Source organism: Lepidochelys kempii, chromosome 3 (genome assembly GCF_965140265.1).
Source record: "Lepidochelys kempii isolate rLepKem1 chromosome 3, rLepKem1.hap2, whole genome shotgun sequence".
In the NCBI taxonomy this organism is placed as follows: domain Eukaryota; kingdom Metazoa; phylum Chordata; order Testudines; family Cheloniidae; genus Lepidochelys; species Lepidochelys kempii.
The window spans coordinates 9,883,150-9,908,535 of NC_133258.1; the positions used below are offsets into that span (position 1 = coordinate 9,883,150).

Sequence of the window (25,386 nt, forward strand, 5' to 3'; positions counted from 1 at the left end):
GAAAGAATTCCCCGGGAATTGTTCCCACCGCCCTGGGTCAGATCGCCTGCTGGCGTAAATCAGCCTAATTCCATGGAGTTAGGCTGATATACACCAGCTCAGGGTCTGGTGCATTACATTCACCAGGGGCTTGTCCCACCCGGTTTTAAGTGGCTCCTGCAATGGGGCTGCCCATGGGAGGTGCTGTTCTGCATTATAGTAGATCTCACTGCTTAGAAGTTGTTTCCTGATATCTAGCCTTGAAAGGTGGCAGATTCAAAAAGCATAAAAGGAAATGCCCTTTCACCCAACACATTATTAGGCTGTGGAACTCATTGCCACTGGATATCGTGGGCCAAAAGATTAGCAAGATTCGAAGAGGGATTGGACATTATACAGAGAATAAGAATAGCCAGCGTTAGATTAGTAAATACCAACAAAATAAAGAGCTTTGGAAGGGAAATAAAAACCTCAGGCTCTGGGGCTTAGGCCAGCCTGTGACTATTGCAGACCAGGCTGAGATTGAATGTGGAGAGCAAATTGCGTCACACCTGCCAGTTGTGGGGTTCTTACATCTTCCTTCGAAATGTCTTGTACTGGCCACTACTGGAGACAGGATACTGGACTAGAGGGAACCTGCATCTGATCCAGTCTGGCCATTCCAAAGTTCCTAAATGTTGCTTTAAGAACATACGAACGGCCACACTGGGTCAGACCAAAGGTCCACCCAGCCCAGTGTCCTGTCTACCGACAGTGGCCAGTACCAGGTGCCCCAGAAGGAGTGAACCTAACAAGTAATGATCAAGTGATCTCTCTCCCGCCATCTATCTCCACCCTCTGACAAACAGAGGCTAGGCTTTCATCAGTTTCAGTCTGCTTCTCCTACCTGGTACCTCCTAACCAACCCCGCTCTCTTTCTGGGGCTTGCCCTCTTCAAACACTTGTAGATGGCTTTCATTTTCCAACCTGGGGCCTGCTCCCAATCCCACTGGAGTTAGTGGGAAGACTCCCATTGATGTCAATAGGTTTTGGATCAGGCCCTTGGTGGTTTTCTGGCCAAGCCAGAGCACATTCAGCCACACTCTGACACTGATCCAGCTCTTTTAATCTTTTCCCATAAGTCAGCTCCTCCACCCCCTTTATGATTTTTGTCGCCTTTCTCTGGGCTTCCTCCAGTTTGAGCCTGTATCTGTTCCTGAGCTGCTCAGAAACAGACACAGAGCATCAGGCTAATCCCTGCCGTGTAGGGTTTTGCCGCAGAGGGGCTGGAGGGCACCCTGGGGGAATGCCCCTGAGGCAGGGGGCACAAAGTCTGCTCATGTGGCTCAATGCATTCCTCCCATGAACAGAGACAAGGGGCGATAGAGGGTGGCAGGGACAGTGGCCAGGGCAGTCCTATGTCCCACCAGTTCAGTTCTGAAAAGTCCTCACAGGGCCATTGCAACAGGACCATGAGTTAGAGGGCTGCCCCAGCTTGTATCAGGGGTCGAACTAGCCCCTGGCAGGCCCTGAGCAGGAGAAGCACAAGATGCTTCCTCTCTGTCTCTGCACAGGCAATGTTGCAGGGGAAAGACCCTGGTGCCTTGCCCAGGGATGGTCTCAGTGCAGGCCTGGGGATGGAACCGCTGCCTTGCAGGACCAGGGACTGGGAGTGTGGCCTGGTTCTATCCCTGCCATTTTGTGGGACCTTGGGTAAGTCGCTGAGCAACTCTGGGCCTCAGTTTCCCCTCCTGTCAGTCCTCTGCCTCCCTGGGGTGCTGTGAGGCCTTGTGCTCGATGGGTGCGCTCAGGGCTGATGTAAACACAGTTAGGATTAATCAGGGGCAGGTTTCTCTTACTGCAGAGCCTGCCAGGCCCTGGCAGAATGTGCCCGAATGCCCTAAGAACATGGTGAAAACCCTGGATCCTCATCTCAGTGGCTGGGGGAGGACTGAGTCACGGTTACGCAATTACACCAGGCTCAGAGGCAGCTTACTTGTAGCATTGTCAGCATTTGTGATGTCATTCCTGTCTCTTCCCCACACAACCGCCACCCCCCGAGCAAAACGGAGCCTTACAAAGTATTGATGTTGTTGAAATGTTTCCATTTCTGGGGGAAGTTTTCTGACTTTTCTGCAGGCGTTCTTATTGTTTTAACCAAAGAGGCTGGCAAAATGGCTGCCGAAAGTTTCTGTTTATTAAGGATGTCGACAACCATTTTGATTGAGTTTTCGCTACTGTTTTCGGTTAATAGTCTAAAAAAAAATGCTTTAAAAAAGTCACAGAAATGTTGAAATAACAAAAGAGGGGTCCTTGACATGAAAGCCACTTGGACAGTTCCAATTTTTTCATGAAACTAGCTTTTCCTTTTTTGGAACCCACTCTGGCCTTTCTGACGAGGTGCTGATATGCTGTTAAGGCACCCTGACGTTTTCACACAAGCCAAAATACCAAGATGGCAGATGGTGCTCATAGCTCTAATCTCAGACTTTCCTCTCCCCTTCTTGCCCACCCCATGGCGACAGCTGAGGTTTTAACAAGGCGAGCCATGAATACTATTCTTAGCTGTGCTGGGCAAGTCACTGTCATTCTCTTTGCCAGTTCCAACACCTTGCACTTTGAGATCTCCGCATGCAAAGGGCTCTGAGTGTGCTAAGCAGCATTATCATCCCCACAGGCTGAATCACAAAGAGAGAGAGACAACGCACCAGAAACAGGAGCTGCAGTGACTGATGGTAGCAACATTTTCCCAGGGAGATAAAGCTCTCCTCCGGCTTTGTTCGCTTCTGTGGCGGGTGGGGTTAGGGGCTGGGTGGGAAGTTGCTTCTCTTTCGGCTGAGCTCCGTTAAGAAGAGCTGCCTTTTTCCTTCCAGACAATACATAAAGGAAAAAGAAACAAAGCTTTGTGATGGCTGACAAAAGGATTATCAGCACAATGGAGCAATGACGCTGGAGACTCTGCCCATCTCTGATTGGGATCTGACGTTCAGAGTTTTGCTTCTTGACAACTAACGAACATCTTGTGTGGTAACAACTCCTTCGGGGTGTTTACACATTTGAGGCATCTATTTGTGGTGACTGGGCTATGAGTGGAATCCATGAGGCCATGTTCCACTCATGGGGAGTTGGCTCGAGATACACAAAGGAAAACCAGGCATCACCAAAGGCTTGTTCGGTCTAAAATAACCATCATCACAATGGAACTATGGCAATTTACAGCAGTGTGAATCTGCCTCTATATAGCTCACTTCCCTGATGTGACGATTTTCAGGGGTGCTGAGCACCCACAGATCCCATGAACTTCAACTGCAGTTCTGGGTGCTCAGTAGCTCTGAGAATCAGACCCCCTGCCCTCCGCACTTACAGAGCACCTTTCCCTGGAGGATCTCAAATCTCTCTGAGACCAACTGATCGCTCCCTCCCCATGAATGCGAGGGGGTATGTATTAGAGCTGTTCCCATTTTACAGAGGGGCAAACCATGGTGCAGCAACACTGGAATTGCTGATCTCTGAGCCATCTAGGCAGTTCACTTGTCACTGATGGGAGACCGGACCAGATCTGCAGAGGAAGGTTAAGTGATTTGTCCAAGATCACCCAGAAAGTTAGCAGAGCTTGGGGCAGAAACCAGAAATCCTAACCGTGGTTCTGCTGTTCTAGTTCCTAGTTGACAGTAATGGAAACACCTAACCCAAGTGTGACAGAAGGCACTGTCAATTATGAATGACCTCCGCTATAAAGGGACACTGTCAGGTAGACAGAGTTCTACACAACTTACTGGAAAGAGTGAACATGGCTACTGTTTACGTGTCAGTGGCCACAGTTGTTTTTCAATTTAAACATTCCCCTGCTGGGCCAGCAACACAACTGTAACACGTGGCTCAACTTCATCTGACCTGGACAATGAAACCAATCATAAATACACAGGTAAACAGCCCAGCTGTGTGAAGAACAAACAACTGACAGCATGATTGGTGAACAGTCAATTGGATATTCTAGAATCCAGTTCAGAAGTGGCTGGTAAGAAATCTCTTTCAATATGATTTCTGTTTTGAACAGATCCATTTACATTTAAAAAGGCAGGAGAGCAGAACACCTCAACTGAACCCTGTCATATAATCAGAGGGGTGTGGATCCTATTTTATCATGGAAATCTGGAAATTAGAGGCGGAAAAGACCAGCTAGCACAACTAGTGCCTGGTCCTACTTCTATTGAAGTCAAAACTCCCGTTGACTTCAACAGTGCAAGACTGAGCCCTGGATTCCTGCCCCTGCCAATGCAGGATTATTCCTTAGTGTCGATTTATTCGCATTTTAAGGAGAATTTGCTCTCCTCTTTCCTACTTGCTCAGTTTTCAACAAGGGACGCAGAAATGCCCCATTGGTTTTGTCCCATTCTGAGACAACAGAAGGTATGTGTCCTAGCTATTGGAGCTAAGGAGAGTGATTTCTTTAGATAAGCTATTACCAGCAGGAGAGTGGGGTAGGGGGAGAGAAAACCTTTTGTAGTGGTAAACACCCATTTTTTCATGGTCTGTGTGTATAAAAACATCTTCTGTATTTTCCACGGTATGCATCCGATGAAGTGAGCTGTAGCTCACGAAAGCTCATGCTCAAATAAATTGGTTAGTCTCTAAGGTGCCACAAGTCCTCCTTTTCTTTTAGCTATTGGTATATAACCTCCATTTTCATGTGGCGCAGCAGTGAAGTCTCAGTACCTCCTTCCTAACCAAAGGGATGCATCCTGCTCACCCTCACCAGCCCAGAAGGCCCTTTATCGGATATTTACAGTGGAGAGCACATCATAATAGAGAGTTCCATGGACCTACCTCTCTTTCCATTCCCATCCATGCAGATCACTCCCCTCTCAGTGCAACCCCATAATAGTCCTGTCCATCTAGATAAGGTACTTATAAAGTCTCCATTACAGTAGTATCTGAGCACTTTGCAATCCTTAATGTAAGTGCTATAAGCTCAGCGTACAGATGGGGAACTGAAGCACAGAGAGTCTGAGCTTGTCTACACAGGGTAGGGGCTGGGGGCAGGAATGAGTCCACGTTAACTTTAGTTAGTGCGCACTCCAATGACTTGTGTCCATACAACACAAGGAATACAGTGTACTAACAGGCCAGTCAATCCATGTTCTGTACTCTGCTTTGAAAGCGGATTAAGTTCCTTGTTACAGCGTCCCACATTCTAAGTTAGTGTCCTAATCACTGCACTGTCCTTCCTCTCTGCTTTTAACGATAGTCAGTACTTCTGTGGGACAGTAATATTAGGAAAGTATTTCATTTGTTTTTCACCTCTTTCCATGGCATACACCTGATGGAAAGCAAAAAGAAACCAGCACCATAGGAGCAGCCAGCTCTCTGCACACCACCAGCAAGGGCCCCTTGGACCATCATTTAAGAGCCTGTGCCCCTCGCTTCAGTGGAGGTTAGGACGGGGCAGAGCACAGAAAAGCTGCTCCAGGGAACTCCTGTGTGCCATAGGGTGATATTTCCCAGCATCTCTCTCTGTTGCAATGCAATGCAGATCAGGGCAGTGGGAGGAGAATGGTCCTGGCCAATCAGGCTGCAGCTGGCTGACTGAGTTGGAATTGAGAAACACTGGTGGGGCAGCGGATGGAAGTTGCATTGCAACAGTCCATGCTGTCATAAAGAGAGAGCTTTGCTCGCCCGGGCTGCCAGTCCGGCATCTCTCAGTAAATCCAATCTGAGAAAAGCCAAAGGACTCCTCCCCATCCCCCCACAACACCAGCACAATCTGCAATGAGGTGCACGTCAACAGTGTTCCTGCTCGAGCTTCTTCTTCTGAATTCAGTTTAGTGCCCATTTAGCTCATTTTGGGAGCAGAGGCTGGGATAAAAATAGGCCCATTTGGAAACCTGTTGCAGAGTAACAGAGCTTTTGATGTGGATGAGAAATTGATCTGAAGTGGAGACACCAAGGATCACTAAGGTTTAGATACCATTACTGCCTTTTTAATTAGGACCTGAGCCAGTGCCCACTGAAGTCAATGGGAAGACTCTCAATGACTTCACTAGAAGTTGGATCTACCTTAGTAAATCTGACCATTCACACCAACTATATTCACAGTAGAGCTGGGTGAAAATTTTTTTGGACTAAGCTTAAGGTTGCCGAAAAATGCAGATTTGGGTTGTCCGAAAAATGTCGCAAATTCGTCTCAAATTTTCCAAAGCGTTTGGATTGCAAAACAAAGCAAAACAATTTCCAATGAAATCAAAAGGTTTCATTTCAACATTTTCACTTTTTTTTCTTCCACTTTCTTTTCCACGCTGCCACACCCTCCACGCCAACCAGCTTTACTGCAGGACAGGACCTGGCTCCCTTCGTCTGTCTGAACCTGTTGGCCGATCCCTGAAAACAACTAAATATTAAGAGTCAAAGTCCATTACTTCAGTCAGAGCTAACCACATCTGTGAGCAGAACCTGAATCTGTGGTGAGGGCAGATGTTGGGCCTTCCACCCTCAGGACACTGATTAATTTACTCTGCTTTGTAAATACCAAGAAAAGCCAATGTTGCAATGTTACTTAGGCCATGTCTACACTACAAAATTAAGTCAACCTAAGTTATGTCAGCATACAGCTGCCGCAGTAATTACATTGCTTGTATATGTCTAAACTTTACTCCTTGTGTCAGTGAGCATCCTCACCAGCAGCGCTTGTTTCAATTGTACTGTCAGTGTGGGGCATTGTGGGAAGGCTCCTGAAAGCCAGTAACAGTTGACGTAAGCAACACAGTGTCTACACTGAGACTGTGTCGACCCAACTGCATTGACCTTGCCTCTACGCCGCTCGTGGAGGTGAAGTTATTAAATTGGTGTTGCTGGACAGTTACATCGGTGGGAACAAAATGTAAGTGTAGACATTTCCATAGGCAGATCGACGTAAGCTGCCTTGCGCTGACCTAACTCTAGTGTAGACCAGGCCTTATTTTCTACGGGCCCACTCCTTAAGACTTTACTCCCATTGACTTAACTGCTGGTTTTCACTGAGCGGGGAATTTAGGGATTTACTCTATGATATTAAAAGACCTTTAACCTGATTTGAATACTCAGAGCTGGTCAGAACTGTTCACCTAGCACAAAAATCAAACATGGGAATAATTTCCAGGGCTCGAGCATGCTGGGACTGAAAGCTGTTCAACCCCTCGAGAAGCTTGTAGTGTGCTGAGCTGCACAGTTTGCAGTTACAGCTGCAAAACGGGCCTTGGGAGGGAATTTGCATTCCAGACTCTATCCGACTTTAAAGGCCAGATGGTCAACTGGTGTCAATCGGTGCAACTCCATTGACTTCAGCAGAGCTGTACTAATAACGTACACTAGCTGAGGGGCTGGCCCTAATGTGTTATCACGTGATTCTCAGTGAGTGCTATCTCTTCCTGGACCACTGGAGCTGAAGACCATGAACATTTCCCCTAGATTTGCAATAAGGTCTTGGATTTGCCCCTTTGGCCTCTCTGATTGGACCTGTGGCCTTGAGGAGTCAAACTTGCTCCTTTTGAGGAGCTGAAGGATGTGCCTTATGTCCCTGGAAGAAGTTATATGCTCTAGGTTTGCAGCAAGGGCTTAGCTCTAAGCTGGAGCTTTAATTTTATATCTGGGCACTTTTAATTGACCGGTGTCTTGGCTGGGTGTCCCCACATGCGTGTGCCTTTGACCCCTCAAGGGTTAGGTGAACACCACCTGCTCTAACGTGACTTCCAGGGAAGGCCGCTCTGGCTAGCACAGAATGCAGATGGCCACTCTGTTGCTCAGGGCAGGCTGGCGAAAGCCAATTAGACTGCTGCTCTGTACTCTGCTGCCAGGTCCGTTCCAGAAGGTAGTTAGGATGCTGGTTATGCCCTAAATTATCCGTGTCCCGAGTTCCTCAGAGGTTGCCTCTCATGTGATGCCCTGTTGCTGCACCTGCATTCAGCTGGAGTGGCTGTCCCGGGATGGAGCTCACGGCATTCCCAGCTCCCTTTCTCTGTGCAGATAACACAGGCCAGAAATACTTATCGCTCACCTGGCAGCACGCCAAGGCCCACGGGGTAGGGTGTTGGATGGCGTGCCAAGCTCCCCAGGGCAAGATGTTGTCAGTGGCAGGCCCTCTTTGCTTGGTATTTGCTCCTGCTAGAAGTACAGGTAAACCCAAGCCTAGCCACATCTGGAGGCAAATTGTACCCTGAGAGTTGCAAGTGTAACGCCCATTCACTGGGGTGCAACTGAGGCAGAATTTGACCTGTAAGATGAAATCCTAGCCCCACCAAAGTCCATGGTTGCTTTGCCATTGATTTCAGTGGGGCCGGGATTTTACCCTTAGAGCACAATATAAGATGGGTATTTTGTTTGTTAGGGCATTTTGCCAACTTCAAGCCTTGATATGCTCTAACAGTCTGCTGGCAGCTGTTCCCCATCTTTGGTCCATTCTAGGTGGGGATGAAGTGGTGTGGTGAGTCAAAAACATGCTCTTTGTTTCAGGGAAATTCTTCTAAATTATGTAAGATGCTGCCAGATCCAGTGATGAGTGTCTTGTAAGTACCCATGGGTATCGTTAGGAGAGTGGGACATGTAGATAGCTCTTTTTCTTCTTTTTATTTTATCTTTCTCTGTTTATTTACCACTTTTATCTTTCATCACATTGTGTGCGTCCACCCCCAAACCCAAGCCCCAGATCGGAACAGCACAGCGGGGCTCAAAATAAATCTCTACCTGTGTAAAAGGCAGAATCCAAAGTCCAGATGCAAATCCTCTTGAACTTGGGGCTTGGAAAACAAAACTTGCACCTTGCCATCATCACTGGGCCTGTTCAGATCTGTTTTTCAGATGAAGGCCATTGGGGAGTGAGGTTTGAGTCATAAACCCAAATTCGACATGGATCCTAATCTGAGGCAATGTGCCAAGATTTTCTAACATGACTAGTGATTTTGGGGGGCCCAACCTGAGACTCCTTAAAGAGGCTGATTTTCAGAAAAGGGCCACGCAGCTGCCTCTGAAAATCAGACCCCTGGCAAGTGTATCAAGCTGGACACCCAAAAACTGAGACAACCAAAATCACACATCACTTTTACAAATAATTTATATACAGGTAAAGCAGTGCTGGGCAAATGCAGTAAAATGTATGTGTGAATATTCTTGTGAATGAAACTCATTAAGTCATGTTTATTCATTTATTTGCCAATATTTGGGTAGCGAAAATTTTATTCACAAGATTTTTTTTCTTGTGGAAAGCAAAGCACTCGTGCAAATAAATATTCACAAGTACACTCACACCCAAAGTGCTCTCACCGCCATTTAGAAGAGACATTATGATTATTACTGCAAATCTGGCAAACAATTATGAATGTTGGCAGAGTGTTCACAAGCAAACAAGGAACCTTTTCCTTTTATAATGCCTAGGATGTCCAATCAGGCAACAGGAATAAAACAATGTGACTCAGGTGAACAGTCACATGGCATGAATAATAGAAAATAAATACTCATTGTGACAATGAGGAATGGATTGTTGGGTGGTTAGAGCACTGGAGTCTTGATAGACTTGGGGTTAAGCCTCTGCTGTGCCACGGACTTCCCATGTGACCTTGGGCAAGTCACTTAGCCTCTCTGCGCTTCAGTTCCCCCATCTGTAAAATGGGGATAACAACATTGCCCTACAGGGGTGTTGTGAAGATAAATACATTGAATGTTATCACGCCCTCAGATACTAGAGTAATGGGGACCATAAAAAACCCAGAGACAGAGAGACTATCTCATGAGGCTGACATCTTTTCTCACAACCAGTTTGTTGGAATAGCCAATCCCTGTGTACGAATTGTCACCTGGTCACCTGTAATTTGCAAATAGACAAAACAAAAATAAAAGAGGCTACCATTCATCAAAGGGATTGTTTGCTGTGTAGAGTTTTCCCACCTTAATAGAACCCAGTGGCAGCCCAGATGCTTGGATTCAGCTCCAGGTACGACCTCCTAAATAATGCTATCACACAACCTTGCTGTCCCCAAACGGCCCCCTGCTCCTACCAGAGAAAGAAAAACCCCAAAAGATTGTTCATTGCTGTAACGAGTGAGCCCCAAAGACAGAATGTACCAGACCGGTGGTTCCCAAACTTTTTTCCACCAAGGATCCATTTGCCATCTGACTAAATTCCCCAGGCCCGTTTCGTTTTTTATACATAGATTTCATGTTCTTATTATTCTCTTTGTTGGGTTAGTTATTATTTGATCCTTGCTGAGTTCATAGTCCCTTTCAATAGTAGATACATATTTCTTCTTAATGCTTCCACATTTTAACCACGGATCCATTTTTGTCTACAAATTCACGGTCCATTTTGGTCAATTTCACGGTCAGAGGATTTTTTAAAATCATACATTTCATGATTTCAAGTATTTAAAGTTGAAATTTCACAGTGTTGTAATTGTAGGGGTCCTGACCCGAAAAGGAGTCGAGGAGGGTTGCAAGTTTATTGCAGGGTGTGGGTTGCAGAATTGCTACCCTTATTTCTGCGCTGCTGCTGGGTCCCCGGCTCTGAAGGCAGCGCAGAAGTAAGGGTGGCAATACTGTGCCCGCCCTAAAATAATCTTGTGACCCCCCCCACCCCGCAACTCCCTTTTGGGTGAGGACCCCCAATTTGAGAAACGCTGGTCTCCCTGTGAAATCTGTATAGCATAGGGACAAGCACACAAAAGACCCGATTTCATGGGGGAGGCCAGATTTCACGGTCCGTGAATTTGGTAGGGCCCTACACATCACCCTTATTTTCACTTTAACTAAAATTATATTTGTGGTGTAGTCATGGACAGGCAGGTCCTGGTACTCCTGGAACTCCCCACCAGCGTGAGCTCTCCTGTACCATGTGTGTGAGGTCACGAAGTGCAAGGACACCCTTTTATTCTCAAAATGGCCTGCTCCACACAGCGTGACCTTGCACAAGATGGTGTCCTCTGCACAGGGTGACCTTACATGTACGGTGAGACCACACTGTGGAGAGGACGCCATTTTGAGAACAAGATGGTGTCCCCCTTGTGGTAAAAGTGTCATAACACTCTACCAGCGCATTCCAGCCCCACTGCAGTAATCTGGCTCAAGGGGCGGACCCCCACATAACCCATGGCAGACCCCACTTTGGGAACCACTGGACTAGACAGTCACTTTAATCTTCTCTTTTAAGACCATTATTTATCTTGGAAAGGAAACCACTTACCAGTTCCTTCCTGAGCCAATTCAGAGCTTCCTCAATGCTTTCAAAACCACTTAGTTTCCCTGAAGTAAGAGTCACCTTCTCCTGGGAAGAACTGCCTTTGAGATGCACCTGCACCTTTCTTAAAGGGATGACTTCCTCTGTGGCCTTTTTCTCTTCTTTAACCTCTTCCCCCGCAGAGGGCTTGGGGCTCTTCCACGTCTGGTCCTCAAGTTTGGCTTTCCACTCCAAGTAGGAAGGGCGCCTGGTCTCCAGTCTCAGTTTCTCTGTCAGAGCCTTCAGGCTTCTCAGGTGGTCATGTGGGGGTGTGGCATTCTCAGAGGAGGCATCTGGACTGTCCACCACCTCTTCTATTTGGATTCTGGGCAACGACATCCTCTTCTGTAGTAAAATGTTATAGAGGTTGATTGTAAAGTTCAGGGCAACAGCAAAACTCAGGGAATCCTTCTGAGAACAGCTTCCATCTGCTGACTTGATGCACAAAAGCAAGCTCTCATAAGCCTGCCAGCCACATCAGCTGGTTCTCCGCTCCGGCGTCACTTTAATTACGGAAAACACCTAAAAATAACAAATGATTGTTTTAACTGCAAGGAAAAAAAAGGAAATGACAGCTGAGTGACAGCTCCTCCTAAAACCTGGCTGGAATGCAGCATGTGAAAGCACGTTATAAACCACTGTGCAAAGCTCTTCCTGGGTTATGTTACTTCACTACAGATTTCTGATGGTTTTCTTAGGCAAGAATTAACAAGCTCTAAGTTTTAGAGAAACCTTTGTCATGAAGATCTCTCAATCCTTAAGCTTCAGGCCATAATGAGGTCAGGAAGATAGCCTAGTCCCTCTCTAGTGATAGCATAGCATTGCATAACAAGATGCATTCTGGAGGTTTTACACCTTCCTCTGAAACATCCAGCATTGGCCATTGGTGAAGTGAGGCTCTCGATCAAACAGGCTCAGATGAAGTAAAAGCTCAGACTTCCAGTCAGAATTCAAGCCAAAGGGGGTTGGGAAATGTTTGATTAACATTTTTTGTTCCAGCCCAGTTTTTCAGACCTTAATGTTTCAGATACAAAGGATTAGGTCTGTTCAAGCATCTGAACTTTTGGTCCCAAGCCATAATATTCAGATCTATCTCCTCATTGCAGAAGATCGGGAGGAGGGGACAGAGTTTGGCCTGTTATAGATAAAAGGGGTGACTGTGACATAAATATCCAGACTGGGATTCAGACCCCAAATCTTTCCAAAGTTCAGTGTGTTTGGACCTGGGGTTGTGGGCTCCTTGTCTTCTCTGACATAAACACAGAGCAATCTGTATCTTGAAAAACAGAACAAGACCTAAAACCCTACCAAAACAAAACACTCCACTGCACCCTCTTCTTCCCTTGGGAAGAGGCGGAGAGAGCAAACAACACATGACAGGTGTTAATCGCGTCATTTAATGAACGTACGGTGATGGGCGCAGTATAAGGGCAGCTGTAGAATAGAACAGTATTGGGAACAAACCTTTAAACTTTGAAATTTCACATACCTCCACTCTGCTCACACACCTCTTCGTCTGAGACTAACCCTGCACTGCTGGCACCTTTCACGTGAGGCTATTAGCATGTTTTACAGACATCACTGCTCTGAGGTAGGCAAGATTTATTAGTCAGCTGAGATGGCAGTGGATTAAGATGTGGGTTCTATTCTCACTGACTCCCTGTAGCCATATCACTTCCCCTGTTTGTGCCTCAGCTTGCCCATCTGTAAAATGGAGATAAATGAGTGAGGTGAGGCCTCATTGGTGAGGCCTCATCTGGAGTACTGTGTCCAGTTTTGGGCCCCACACTTCAAGAAGGATGTGGATAAATTGGAGAGAGTCCAGCGAAGGGCAACAAAAATGATTAGGGGACTGGAACACATGAGTTATGAGGAGAGGCTGAGGGAGCTGGGCTTGTTTAGCCTGCAGAAGAGAAGAATGAGGGGGGATTTGATAGCTGCTTTCAACTACCTGAAAGGGGGTTCCAAAGAGGATGGCTCTAGACTGTTCTCAATGGTAGCAGATGACAGAACGAGGAGTAATGGTCTCAAGTTGCAGTGGGGGAGGTTTAGATTGGATATTAGGAAAAACTTTTTCACTAAGAGGGTGGTGAAACACTGGAATGCGTTACCTAGGGAGGTGGTAGAATCTCCTTCCTTAGAGGTTTTTAAGGTCAGGCTTGACAAAGCCCTGGCTGGGATGATTTAACTGGGAATTGGTCCTGCTGTGAGCAGGGGGTTGGACTAGATGACCTTCTGGGGTCCCTTCCAACCCTGATATTCTATGATTCTATGATTCCATGAGGCTGACATGTGAGATCTAAGCACTACTATTGTTACATGGAACGGGGTGATGTTAGGCCCAGATAAGTTAAGTGACTTTCTCAAGGTCATGTGCTAGGTCTGTGGCTGAGCTAGGAATAGATCCAAAGGACTAAAAACACAAAACAAAAATACATACTGCTGGGTTGGTAGCATGCCCAGAAAGAACTGCCAGTGGATATCCAGCCTTCTAGCTGAATACACTAAATATTGTAATCTGAGTGATTCAGTCATTCTTCTGCCTGCTATTCATGCCCACGAGGGCCCCTGTAATTTTGAAATTAAGACCACAATTACTCCTCGCAAATCTTTTCAGCGAAGATTCAATTTAAAATAAACACCAGCAGGCAGCAAGGTTTGCCCCACCGTTGTGTGTCGGCAGGGAAACCGACTGGGAAGCTGATAATATACACACAGACAGTCTGTAGGTGGAGAGCTATTCAAGCGACAGGCTTGTTCCTGCTCCCCAGATTCATGGGAGCTATCTTAGGAGCAGGATGAGGCTGCAAAGCTAGAGTCGATTCAAGCTCGCAGCTCTCGCTGCGGCTCGTCTGGATGTCTGATGGAAGCATCAGAGGCTGGCTGTTAGGATCCATGCATGCTGCTGAGGAAGGGTGAGTTAGTGGCTAAAGCAGGGCGATAGGCGATCTGGGTCCAGCTGCCAGCTCTTCCACAGAGTCTCTGTGTGATCTTGGTTAAGTCACTCTCTCCGGTCGAGATCTTTAAAGGTATCTAAACACCCAACTCCCATTGAAATCAACAAGAATGAGGTGCCTATCTACCTTTGAGGATGTGGGCCTCTGCGATGCAGTTCCCTAGGTGTGAAATGGGGATATAAATACTTATAATTATTTGGATTATGGTAGCGCCTTGCCCTGCCCCCTTTGTGGTCGGTGCTCTACAGATTCTTTTGTCTGTCTTGTCTATTTAGGTTGCATAAACTATTCAGAGCAGGGATTGTCCCTCACTGTGTCTGTATGTGGCTAGTACAATAGGATCCTGAAACTACTGTTCCAGGATCAGGCCCTTACCTCCTGTCCCTGCACTGGTATTCCCCAGTGGGGAAATGACACTTTCTCTCATTGTCACAGGTCCCTGGCTCAGGATTTTTTCTGCATTGAAAGACAAACCACTGCCATTGCGAGCCTCGAACCCGTCGCCACTCTCGCCCCAAGCGAAAATAGGCAATTTTCACTGTGAAACCTCCCAGGCCGCCCTGTCTCAAAATGTGCAAATAGATTTTTCTTTTGAACAACAAAGTGTCTTATCCCTCCCACCCTTTCCAAATTCAACGCTGACAAAAGGGATTTTGTTCCCGCTTCCCCCCGAGGTACATTCACCGGGGATCAGAAAGCTAATGCGGAAAGTTATAAGGGCAGCTGGTTGGAAAAAAGTGTGTGGAGTTCTAAGAGAACCAGTTTCGTAACCCTAACCCTAATTTGCTCCCAGCCTCTGGCTAGGATAAACAGAGATCCATCATATCCGAAATCTGGGACCTAAGTTATGTTCAGCCCTTTGCGCTGCCTTCTGCACAGGAGTCAATGCCACCCTGTAAGCTTGTGCACTTCATCAGTGCGATACGGTATATACTCCAGCTCAGGCATAATATATATCCAATATCCATGGCAACATGCGACACGTTGTATAGGTAAGAAGGAACAGTAACTAGTACACATTATTTATAGCGAATTATTGAAAAGGCTCTGCCTGGAGAGAATGACTTGGTTTGCTTGGTTACTGCTGACAGGTGAAAAGAACAGGAGGACTTGTGGCACCTTCGAGACTAACCAATTTATTTGAGCAAAAGCTTTCATGAGCCACAGCTCACTTCATCGGGTGCATTCAGTGGAAAATACAGTGGGGAGATTTATATACATAGAGAACATGAAACAATGGGTGTTACCATACACACTGTAAGGAGAGTGATCGGGTAAGGTGAGCTATTACCAGCAGGAGAGCGGGGGTGGGGGTGGGGGGGAAATCTTTTGTAGTGATAATCAAGGTGGGCCATTTCCAGCAGTTGACAAGAACGTCTGAGGAACAGTGGGGGGGGGGGGGGGAATAAACATGGGAAAATAGTTTTACTTTGTGTGATGACCCATCCACTCCCAGTCTCTGTTCAAGCCTAAGTTAATTGTATCCAGTTTGCAAATTAATTCCAATTCAGCAGTCTCTCATTGGAGTCTGTTTTTGAAGTTTTTTTGTTGAAGAATTGCAACTTTTTGGTCTATAATCGGGTGACCAAAGAGATTGAAGTGTTCTCTGACTGGTTTTTGAATCTTATAATTCTTGATGTCTGATTTGTGTCCATTTATTCTTTTACATAGAGACTGTCCAGTTTGACCAGTGTACATGGCAGAGGGGCATTGCTGGCACATGATGGCCTCCCTGGCCCATAAGTGAGTATGGCTCGAGCCAGCATTCCTTGTGCACCCATTGAAATCAATGGGCCTTTGCAATGAGCAGATAATGCTCTGGTTTTCTGTTCCTGCAACGGGTTAAGAAGAGGGCATTTCATGAAATATGAAGAGAGCAGAGACTCACTTGGCTGATTTTTAGAACAGATAAGAAAACAAATCATGTTATTGCAATGCATGATTCAGCCTGTGGAGCCCACTGCCACATGATATTACTGAGAAAATAGTAAACTCTGAAACAGACTTGGACATTTGTGAAACCGATAACTATAGCAACTGTAGTAAAAGCAGCTAGGGTAACAATATTCAAGTGCTTTCAATACTCATGACATACTGTGTAAGCTAATTGCCCCTGGGAACAGGAAGATATTCCCTGCCCCCAACCATGGCATTGCACTACACGATGAGATGCATTGTGAGGGTTTTATACTTCCTCTGAAGCATCTGGCATTGGTCACTATTGAAAACAAAATGGTAATCTACTGTAGTTGGGCCATTGATCTGTTCCAGTAAGCATGGCTATTCCTATGTTTCTAACTGTACAGTGACAGCTTTAGCCTTTGAATATTGTTACCCTAGATGCTTTTACTGTCCAAGTCAGTTTCACATTTGCCTCAGTAATATCATGTGGCAGTGGGTTCCGCAGGCTAACTCATACACTGCATTAACATGGTTTTGATAATGATATTAATTAGTCATTTGCCACCTAATTCCTGAACCTCTGCAGGAAAGCGATGCGCTCAAGTCCTTAATATAACTCTGGAGAGATGTCAGGAGAAGCTTCCATCCTGTAGAATGACTCAGCTTCCCTCTTGCCTTCATGTCTAGGGCACAGAGGGAGGAGGGTTTGGGGGATGTGGAACCTTCCACTTGCTTTGTCAAAGCCCATTTGGCTGACAGGTAATAATAACATTGCCATTATGAGCCAATCAGGGGCTGATGAAAGGAAATGGAAGGCGTTGAGCTACGAATGACTCCATATTAAACAGTGAGGTCCATGGCCTTTTACACTGCTGTATAATGGAAGGGGCATTTTAAATGACCTACTTTAACATCAACCCTTTCCCCACCCGACAGCTGCCCCGTGGCTTACGCGACGTGGCCCACACCTTGTCTTATTTGTCCGTAGAGCACTACGCCTGGCAAGGCATTTTGCACTGCTAGCTCCCAGTGACTTCAGTGGGCATTCAGCACCATGGGAGGTCGAGCGTCAAGGAATCAACAGGTTAATTTTATTGGGTTGGATTTTTTGGAGGAAAAAAGAAGGACACAGAACTGAGATTTGGTTAATATTTTGTATCAAATGGAGTGATGTGCAAAGAGCAAAGTATCCCTTTCATTTCATTATGTCAGATGGACAGTACATTATGCTATTTCCCTGTATTGTTCTGAATGAGCAGCAAGTGATTTAATAGCCTTTATCAGTCTACTCATTTATTCTTTGAGAAGAGAAGAATATATCAAGCTGCAAAACCCTAGACTTCCCTGGCCCAAAGAAAGGACTTACATAGCTCCTTTACTGAAGAGCTCTCCAAGTTGCCTAGTGGACTGTGCACTGGACTGGCCCCCAGGAGACCAGTCACCTATTTCCGACCTTGAGCAAGGCACTTCACCTCCGTTCGCCCCTCTTTAAAATAGAGGTAGTGATACTGACCTCTGCTGCAATGTGCTAGCCTGGTATCATTAGCAATAAAAAACAGGGGTGATCTATGCACAAATAGCAAACAATGTGAACGTAAACTGATTTCAGTGTGAGGCTATGTAGGGACACTCTGATTTCAGAATCAAAGAGGCTACAGTCAATTGTTTTAACCAATGTCAATTTTTGCTACTTTTATTCCGAAATAAGTGACTCCCCTCCCCTGTCTCTCCCTCCTGCAGACTTGCGCCAAAGTACCTAAGTAGGTTTTAGGAACCTGACTGAGTTCAGCTGGTGCAAGTCTGTGTGTAAACCAGACTTCTGGGCCGGATCCTGGTGAGAAAAGCAAAATCCATCTGAATGATTATGATGATTTATGGTTTGTATTGTGGTGGCGCCTAGAAGCCTCGGTCATGGACCAGGACCCCATTGTGCTAGGCACAGGGCAAGCACAGAACAAAAAGATGCTCCCTACCCTGAAGAACTTAATGGGTCTTGTTCCACATGAGGACCATCGAGGATGGAAATTTTAGCTGCCACTGGCCGGGTTACCTGGGCAATCATTCTGTGGCCACTGATACACTCAATAGCAGGAGTTGCAACATGACCCAGGCCCATGGGAGGCTCATATAAGAGATATTGGGAGGCTAAGCCTCCACAAAAAGGGACGACTATGCAGGGGGGAAATGCTGTGGATGCGGCGTGGGACACCCCTCTGAAGGCAGCTGGAAACAAAACTCCAGAGAAGTTGGGGGACCCACACTCTGCCCTTAGCAACTACAGTTACAGAGTTGGGAGGCTTTGCTCACTAAGCAGCTCTGATGATCCAGCCAGAACTTATGTCGCCTCTGGCCATGATCCAGCCAGGCCTTTGGATTCATGAGGAAGTATCTGTTCTCTCCACGAAAGCACCGGGCAAAATAATTTCAGGGAACAGGCATAGAATCATAGGGTTAGAAGGGACTGCACGTGGATGTCCATCTAATGGACTTTGATCTCTGCTGCATGGCTTACAATGAATGGGGAACCTGGGCCTCTCAGATGGAGGAACAAAACATTGCACTGGTGCTGAGAGTCCTGCCTGCCCACTGAAGCCAATGGGAGCAGAGGGTGCTCAGCACTTCTGGCCCCAAACCCATGGGAGTTCCATGCGAATATTTCTCACGGCCAGTAGCAAGGGACACCCATGTAATGGAGGGACTGCTGCTAAGGGGGCCCACCTACTCCCCTTTCACCCTGTCCTGTGTATGCTGAATTCCCGCCTCTCCGTCAATAAGCATGCCTGCTCAGTGTGGCTCTCTGTCCCCCTCTAGTGGTAGCTAGGCCAACTAGCAATTGATGAGCCTGCCACAGCCTTGGCCAAGTTAGTTGAGACAGTAGAAGCTCATGTATTAAAATCCAGAGGTCCTGGTTTTGATCCCTGCTGCCGACAACTCCAACCAGGAGTGTAAGAGTTACATATGTAGGATCAGTGGAGAAGCCAGCTGGGCACTTCTGTGCCTGCTGATTCCCTGCCCTCTGCAGGTTCACACTGTGCCCAAAGAGCAGCGTATAAACAGGAGAGCAAAGACATAATCCCTGCTACAGGATGCAGAGGGTAGATGGGGAGGCAGGATGAGGGTGACCAATAGAACAGGGCGCAGTTATTTATGGCTGTTATGTAAATATCTTGCTGGTTCTTGTGGGTGTATTGACTTTAATTGTACAGATAAGAAGGTTAGGCAGAGGAGCTTCCAATTACAGCCGAAAGAGCTGGAAAATGGGGTGTGGGCATGCTTCTCCCTGGCAGCATACAGGGAGGTGGGGTAATTAGACACACCGGCAGCAGCAATGTTAATTATGTGCACTGCAGTAGCACCTGGAGGCATGAAATGAGATGAGATCCCTATCATGCCGGATACTGTGCAGACAATCACTGCTCTGAAGAGCCCAGAATCTAAATTGGAAGACAGACAAAGGGCTGATTATTAGTCCCATTTTGCAAATGAGGAACTGAGGGCAAGTGACTTGGCCAAGCACACACAAGGAGAGCCGGGGAACTGAACCCAGATCTCCTGGGTTTTAGTGCTTTGCTTTAACCACAAGGTGATTTCCCAGGATCCCGGAGTGCAGCCTTCTCTTCTTACATGAGTAGCACCTTCCCATTGATGTCAATGAGACTACTCAGGTGAGGAAGTGTAACACACACTTCTCCTGGGTGTGGTATTGTGTCCCATCTAGTGGCACTGAGATCACTTAGGGCACATCTTCACTGGCAAAGTTAAAGCGCTGCCGGCTTGTGTAGTCGCAGCAGAGCACAAGGAGAGAGCTCTCCCCGCGCTCTAAAAACCCACCTCCGTGAGGGGCCTAGCTACCAGCGCTGGTGCACTGTCTACACTACGCCAGTGTAGACAGTTTTTTCACACCCCTGAGCGCAAAAGTTGCAGCGCTGTAAAGTGCCAGTGTAGACAAGCCCTTAGAGAAGGAGAGGAAATGAGTCTGCTCTACAGCCCTAGCTAGCAGCCAGTTGGCTTTTAGGTCACGCGGTAGAGGCTCATGCACTGAGCTCCAGAGGTCCCCGGTTCAATCCTGCCTGCCGATGACTGAAGTCTGTCGGCCTTACATAAGGGCTGCAGGATAGGGTCCCAATGGCTAGATATGGCAAGTTTCTCAGTAGTCATGATGATAAGGGGGCACCAGTCATAAAGAGAGAATCCCTGATTCAAATCATTTACAATCTAAATATAAGACAAGTCCCCGTGGAAGATGATAAGCATCTGGAGGCAGGACAGTCCCTTTGTTACAGCCTCTTGTGAGGCATTGAGCAGAGGTGGCTGGAAAACAGATTTTCTGTCTGGCAAAAAAACCCCTCAAAATTCAAAAATAAATAAATAATAGGGACAAACAGCTAAAATGTGAATGTTGTTCATGAAACAACATTCTGAACGAAAATTCACGTTGGCTCAATCAAACCTTTTATTTCGATACATTCAAAACGTTTCCTTTTTTTCCCCCAACATTTTTTAACATAAAATAAAGTCGATTTCTAACCCGCAGGTTGTTTTGATGGGAAACACCCCAACTTTTCATTCTGCAAATGTCAAAGTGGGACACTGAGGCATTTTTGGAACTTCTACCCCCCCCTCTTTTTTTTTTTCCCAAAAAGAAATTTCACAGACACTCATGAAAAAAAATTTCAGTTTCGTCAAAGCGGCGTGACCGTTTCCGGCGGCAACCTGTTTGTCTGAAAATTTTCCAGCCAGCTCTGATGTCAACTTCTCAGGTCTTGTTGAAGATGCTCAGAGCACCGGGTGCTCTGTACCTGGCAGAATCGAGCCCTGAAGGGAGCAGTTTTCTATCCCTCCTGAGCCTTAGGTTTGTGTTGAACAATATACGGATTCATCTCCTGCCAAAGGAGGGGGAAGAAGTTGCTTTGCTCTCTCTAGGGTGCCTTACTTCCTGGGTATGTTTGGGGAGGGTAAGGAGAGCTATTGCTTGCTGCTGTCACCAGCTGATCTGCTGGGAGCCGGGAAGCAATGGCTGGTTGCGCTGCACAATCGGGAGTGAGTTTGCTGTGGGGCTGGCAGAGAGGAGCTCGCAAACGTTGCCATAGAGATTAGAAGAGGGCAGGAGGCTGGCTCCACTCTCCCTGTGACCGTTAACAAGCAGCTTTTCCCCTGCATTCATATGCCAGCCGGTTCTTGGTGGAACCGCATCACAGGTGCGCGGTGGGCAGGGTGCAGATGGTGCCGATGCTGGGAACAATGGCTCGCCCTTTTGGCCTGTGGTTTCCAGTCAGAGATGGGATGCTGATACTCTTGGGTTGAATAGTCCCTTACTCCACAAGTGGCCAATCAATGGGGCTGCTCGTGGAGGAAGACTTCCCTCCGCATGAGGAAGGGGTATCAGAATTCGGTGGCTTTGGGTTAACAATAGGCGCACATTGTTGGAATTGTGTTGCACGGATCTGTCTCCGTGCACTTATACCCCCAAACATATGCAGCATTGGTGGGACAAAGAGCGGGTGGATAAATAACAGTCCTTGCAGAATGGACGTTAGAGACTGAAAAGACCTATTAGGTCATCTGTCCATCCCCAGGGCTCTGTGGAGGATTGCTCTCTCTGCATTATATTAGAGCATGTGAATGTCTGATCTATTACTGTATCATTTGCCATATGTCCCTGCCACACAGATCCATTTCCATAATGTCCTTCAATAGCCTGGAACAACCTTCAGCCTCATGAATCAAGAAGGAAAAAAACCATGTTCAAGACTAGTCTCTCTGTGGGCCTGATCCAAAGTCCGTCAATGTGATTGGGAGTTTTCCCATTGACTTCAGTATGTGTTGGATCGGGGGTAGGTGTGTAGGGAATACGATATAAATACATGCAGCGGTACAGCTTAAAGGACTGATTGGATTGAGTTTCACCTGGCGGCATTACTCATGGGTAGCAAAGCCATGAATGCATTATGCAGGTCACTGTGGAGCAAACCTTTACACTGGAGGACCACTATCCATCATCATGTATTCCTCCGACACGCTCTCAGGCTATGTCTACACTTACGTGAGTATGTAGAGTCCAGACACTGCATGCCCCCCGTAACATGGGTATAAACAGCAGTGTATATGGTGTGGCACCTCCTAGGTGAGTCCAGACACACCAGAACCTTAGGGTATGTACCCGGCATGGCTCCCTACACCCCCAAGCAGCGCCCTCTCTGCCTACGTTGCTATTTTTAGCAGTATCGTGTCCTGCTGCCTCCCTGCCGCCAGAGCCTTTCCCCGCTGCCTCTCCCTCTCCCTGCCCTCCCCCACCAGAGCCTTTCACCGCCATGCATAGCGACACAATGCAGTGTGGACTCGGCCTGCTTTTCACTGTGGCGTGTAGCTACACCTACCCTACACACCACTGCCAGTGTAGACAAGGCTACAGACACACGCTAACGCAGACCAGCTGATTCTGAACCCGTTTCGTTACGGAACAAATACGTTCAAGAAAAAACACTTTGGGACCGTTTTAGAGAATTTTACGTTTTTTACTGGGACCAGTTCTTGAACCTATACTGGCTTAGTGCCCAGAGGGCATCAGTGCTGCAGGTGCAGACAGGCATAGCTCCCCCATGAGTGCAACTGCACAGGGCAGAGAGGGAGGTATACGAGGCCTCACATCTGAGCTAAAATAACTTTTCTGAACCCCAAATATCATGATTTTAAAGTCTGGCTGTTTCCCCAAAAGTCTGTGATCATCCTTCTTGCCTCTCGCCCTTTGTCTGTTTAGTCTGTCAGCTCTTCAGCTCAGGACCGTTTCTTACGATGTGTTTGTACAGCGCCTAGCGCCATGGGGTCCCAACCTGGATTTGAATCTGGAGGCACGATTGTAATACCACTAGTGCCACCACAAATACAATGACAAATAAACACATCCGCTGGCTGCTGATGCTAACTGGAACAGCAGTGAAATAGTTAACACTGAGTTATCACCGGCGTTCCCACCATTGTTCCTTCTTCACGGTAATAAAACCTGATCGTGCAGTCCCAGGTTCCAGCACCGGTTGCTCTGGACTCCTCCCAGCTCATAAACATATTGTCTTTCCTATGGTAGCCCTGGCAGCTGAGGGAGAACATTCCCACCCTAGGCTCGCATTGAATGGCATCCTTTACATTCCAGTCGCAAGCAAATGAAATCAATGGAAAGACTCCCACTGATTTCAACAGGTTTTGGATCAGGCCCTCAGTCTGCTTCCCAGACTCTGCGAGGTGAGTAGGAAGAGCTGAGCTTTTTTCACCTCCTGGTACCTGTAATTAGGTGATGCGTCCTGGCCCTTTCCTTTGTTGCTTCTCTCAAATAATGATCAGGAAGATCCAGAGAGGGGAGACGTGGGGACCGGCTGACCGATCGCTCGCTGGTTTGCAGGGGAAATGAAACCAATTCACCAGACTTCAGAAAAAGAGCAAAACTGTGATAAAAAGGGATTCAGGGAAAAGGGAGGGGACCAGCCCTGTCAAACACACCCAGCCAGCAGCACTGCATCCCCCAGTCATCCCTGACGGAGAGAATTCAGTACAACCGACCTAACATTGCCTTGTGAATTCCTTGTGCGTCTCCTCATCTTTCTTCCGGGGGAAGGCTGTTCACCCAGAAAGGCCCTAAAGATTAAAATCTAGGATTTTCCCGAGCATCTCTCTGAGCATACAGTACACCCAACCTTCCTGAATCAGTGCTGGGCCTGATCCTGAGCAACCGTGGCTCCCCCTGGCCTCACACTCTGCGGGGATCAATGAAAGTTTTGATCCCTACATTTTATAGGACTTTTTCCAGGCTAATTTCAAATCTCAGTGGTCAGTATCAGGGCTCAACTGTATAAACACAGAGGTAGGCAGGGTCCCCACAAGCAAAGACACTATTCCCCCCCGCCCCTTGTCAACCTCAAATAATTCCCCACACTTCCCAGGTGTGCATAGCCCGAGTTGTGGGCGGGTGGGGGGGAGGGGAAATCCTAGCCCCACTGAAGTTTTGCTATTGATTTCAATGGAACCTGGATTTCTCCCAAAGCGTTTAATTCTGACTTCTTCCTCGGAGCCCAGTTTCCAGCTTTTTGCCTACTGTATGAGCCCATCCGCAGCCAACTGCAACTGGTCCTCACCTCCTGTTATGCACAAACCCAGCCAGGGTCTGACCAGTACCCTTGTGGGAAAGAGAAGCAGAGTTCTGTAACTGCCCTGATTGGACCTAAAGGCTGAATTTTCAGAAGCACTCAGGCAACAGAATAAGCAGCCACACAGCCCAGGGAGCCCAGCCCATTGCGTGCAGATCCCTTCTGAAAACACAGGCACTGCTGGATGCCAGGCACTTTGTGAATCCGGCCCTTGTGTAGCTGCCTAAATAGGAGCTGAGCTCTACTGAAAATCGGGCCCCAGGGTGAGCGCAGAGCACTTGGAAGCCTGGCCCCGAGCTCTTTTGAACATGCTGGTCCCAAGGGCTCGGTTGTGGCCTTGGCCACAGCCTTGCACCATCAGTGGGGACTCCCGGTAGGACTCTCGCCCTACCACCCCAAAGAAGGGAGAGTAATTAGCCATTGGAACCGCTTGCCCAGGGTCGTGGCCCACTGAGGTCGTTACATGGGGATTGGATGGCGTTATCAGAGATATGCCCCAGCAAGGCAATGCATTTGGGGCAGGAATTACCCAGTGGAATCCTCTAAGAGGTGCGTCTAGGATGATCACAATGGGCCCCTCTGGCTTTGAAATCGAGGAAGCTGTGAATCCATCCCGGAGTGCTTCAATGCAAAGGGGCAGTGTGGACGTGAGCCCTGCTCTACACTGCTCCCCCCCACCCTGCCCGCTTTAGGATGGTTTGTGCCCTGGCAGTGCCAGGAGGGAGCAGCCCCTGCTCCACAAAGGGCACGAATGGTGATCCTCACCTGAGGACACAAATGGGGTGAGGGCAGGCTCCTTGTGCCCAGCTGCACATAGGTCAGACACAGCCTGGTGCCAAAGGTCCCGAGGGCACCTGGGCTTGTGCCCTTCCCTGCCTCTCTGCTGGCTGCTGCCCTTCACTCCAGAACCAGCTGCATTTCACTTGGGCTGTATGAACAGAGGCAACAAAGTGCTTAGGGATCCTTTGGCAAGTTGGCCTGTGTAAATGTAAAGCGTTCTGTCTCCTTCTGGGATGAATGAAAAATACTTCTCTCCCTGGGAGCTGTGGGGCGTGAGTTAACTCCTTACATACAGGAGGGAATTTAGCCTGGGGAGAGGTTTCTTGTAGAAGCTCTTTACTCCTTTCAGGGCTTGATCCTGTGACCTGCTGAGCACCCTGCACATCCATTGAAGTTTCCAGGAGTGGAGGCAGCTCAT

General features: G+C 47.5%; 1 protein-coding gene across 2 annotated transcripts in view; it reads right to left on the bottom strand.

Annotated features, from left to right (window-relative positions):
- The window catches only part of FAM167A (family with sequence similarity 167 member A), an 86,430-nt gene that overhangs the window by 58,761 nt on the left and 2,283 nt on the right, over positions 1-25,386 (bottom strand). Inside the window, exon 1 of one of the 2 annotated variants that reach the window (XR_012157880.1) lies at positions 11,162-11,252. Coding sequence is in view for 1 of the 2 variants with exons in the window: in XM_073335681.1 (XP_073191782.1) it covers positions 11,162-11,533 (372 nt within the window). In the remaining variant the exon portion in view is untranslated. Of the gene's footprint in view, positions 1-11,161; positions 11,717-25,386 lie in introns of those variants that run through there. The other variant, XM_073335681.1, reaches the window with a different exon arrangement.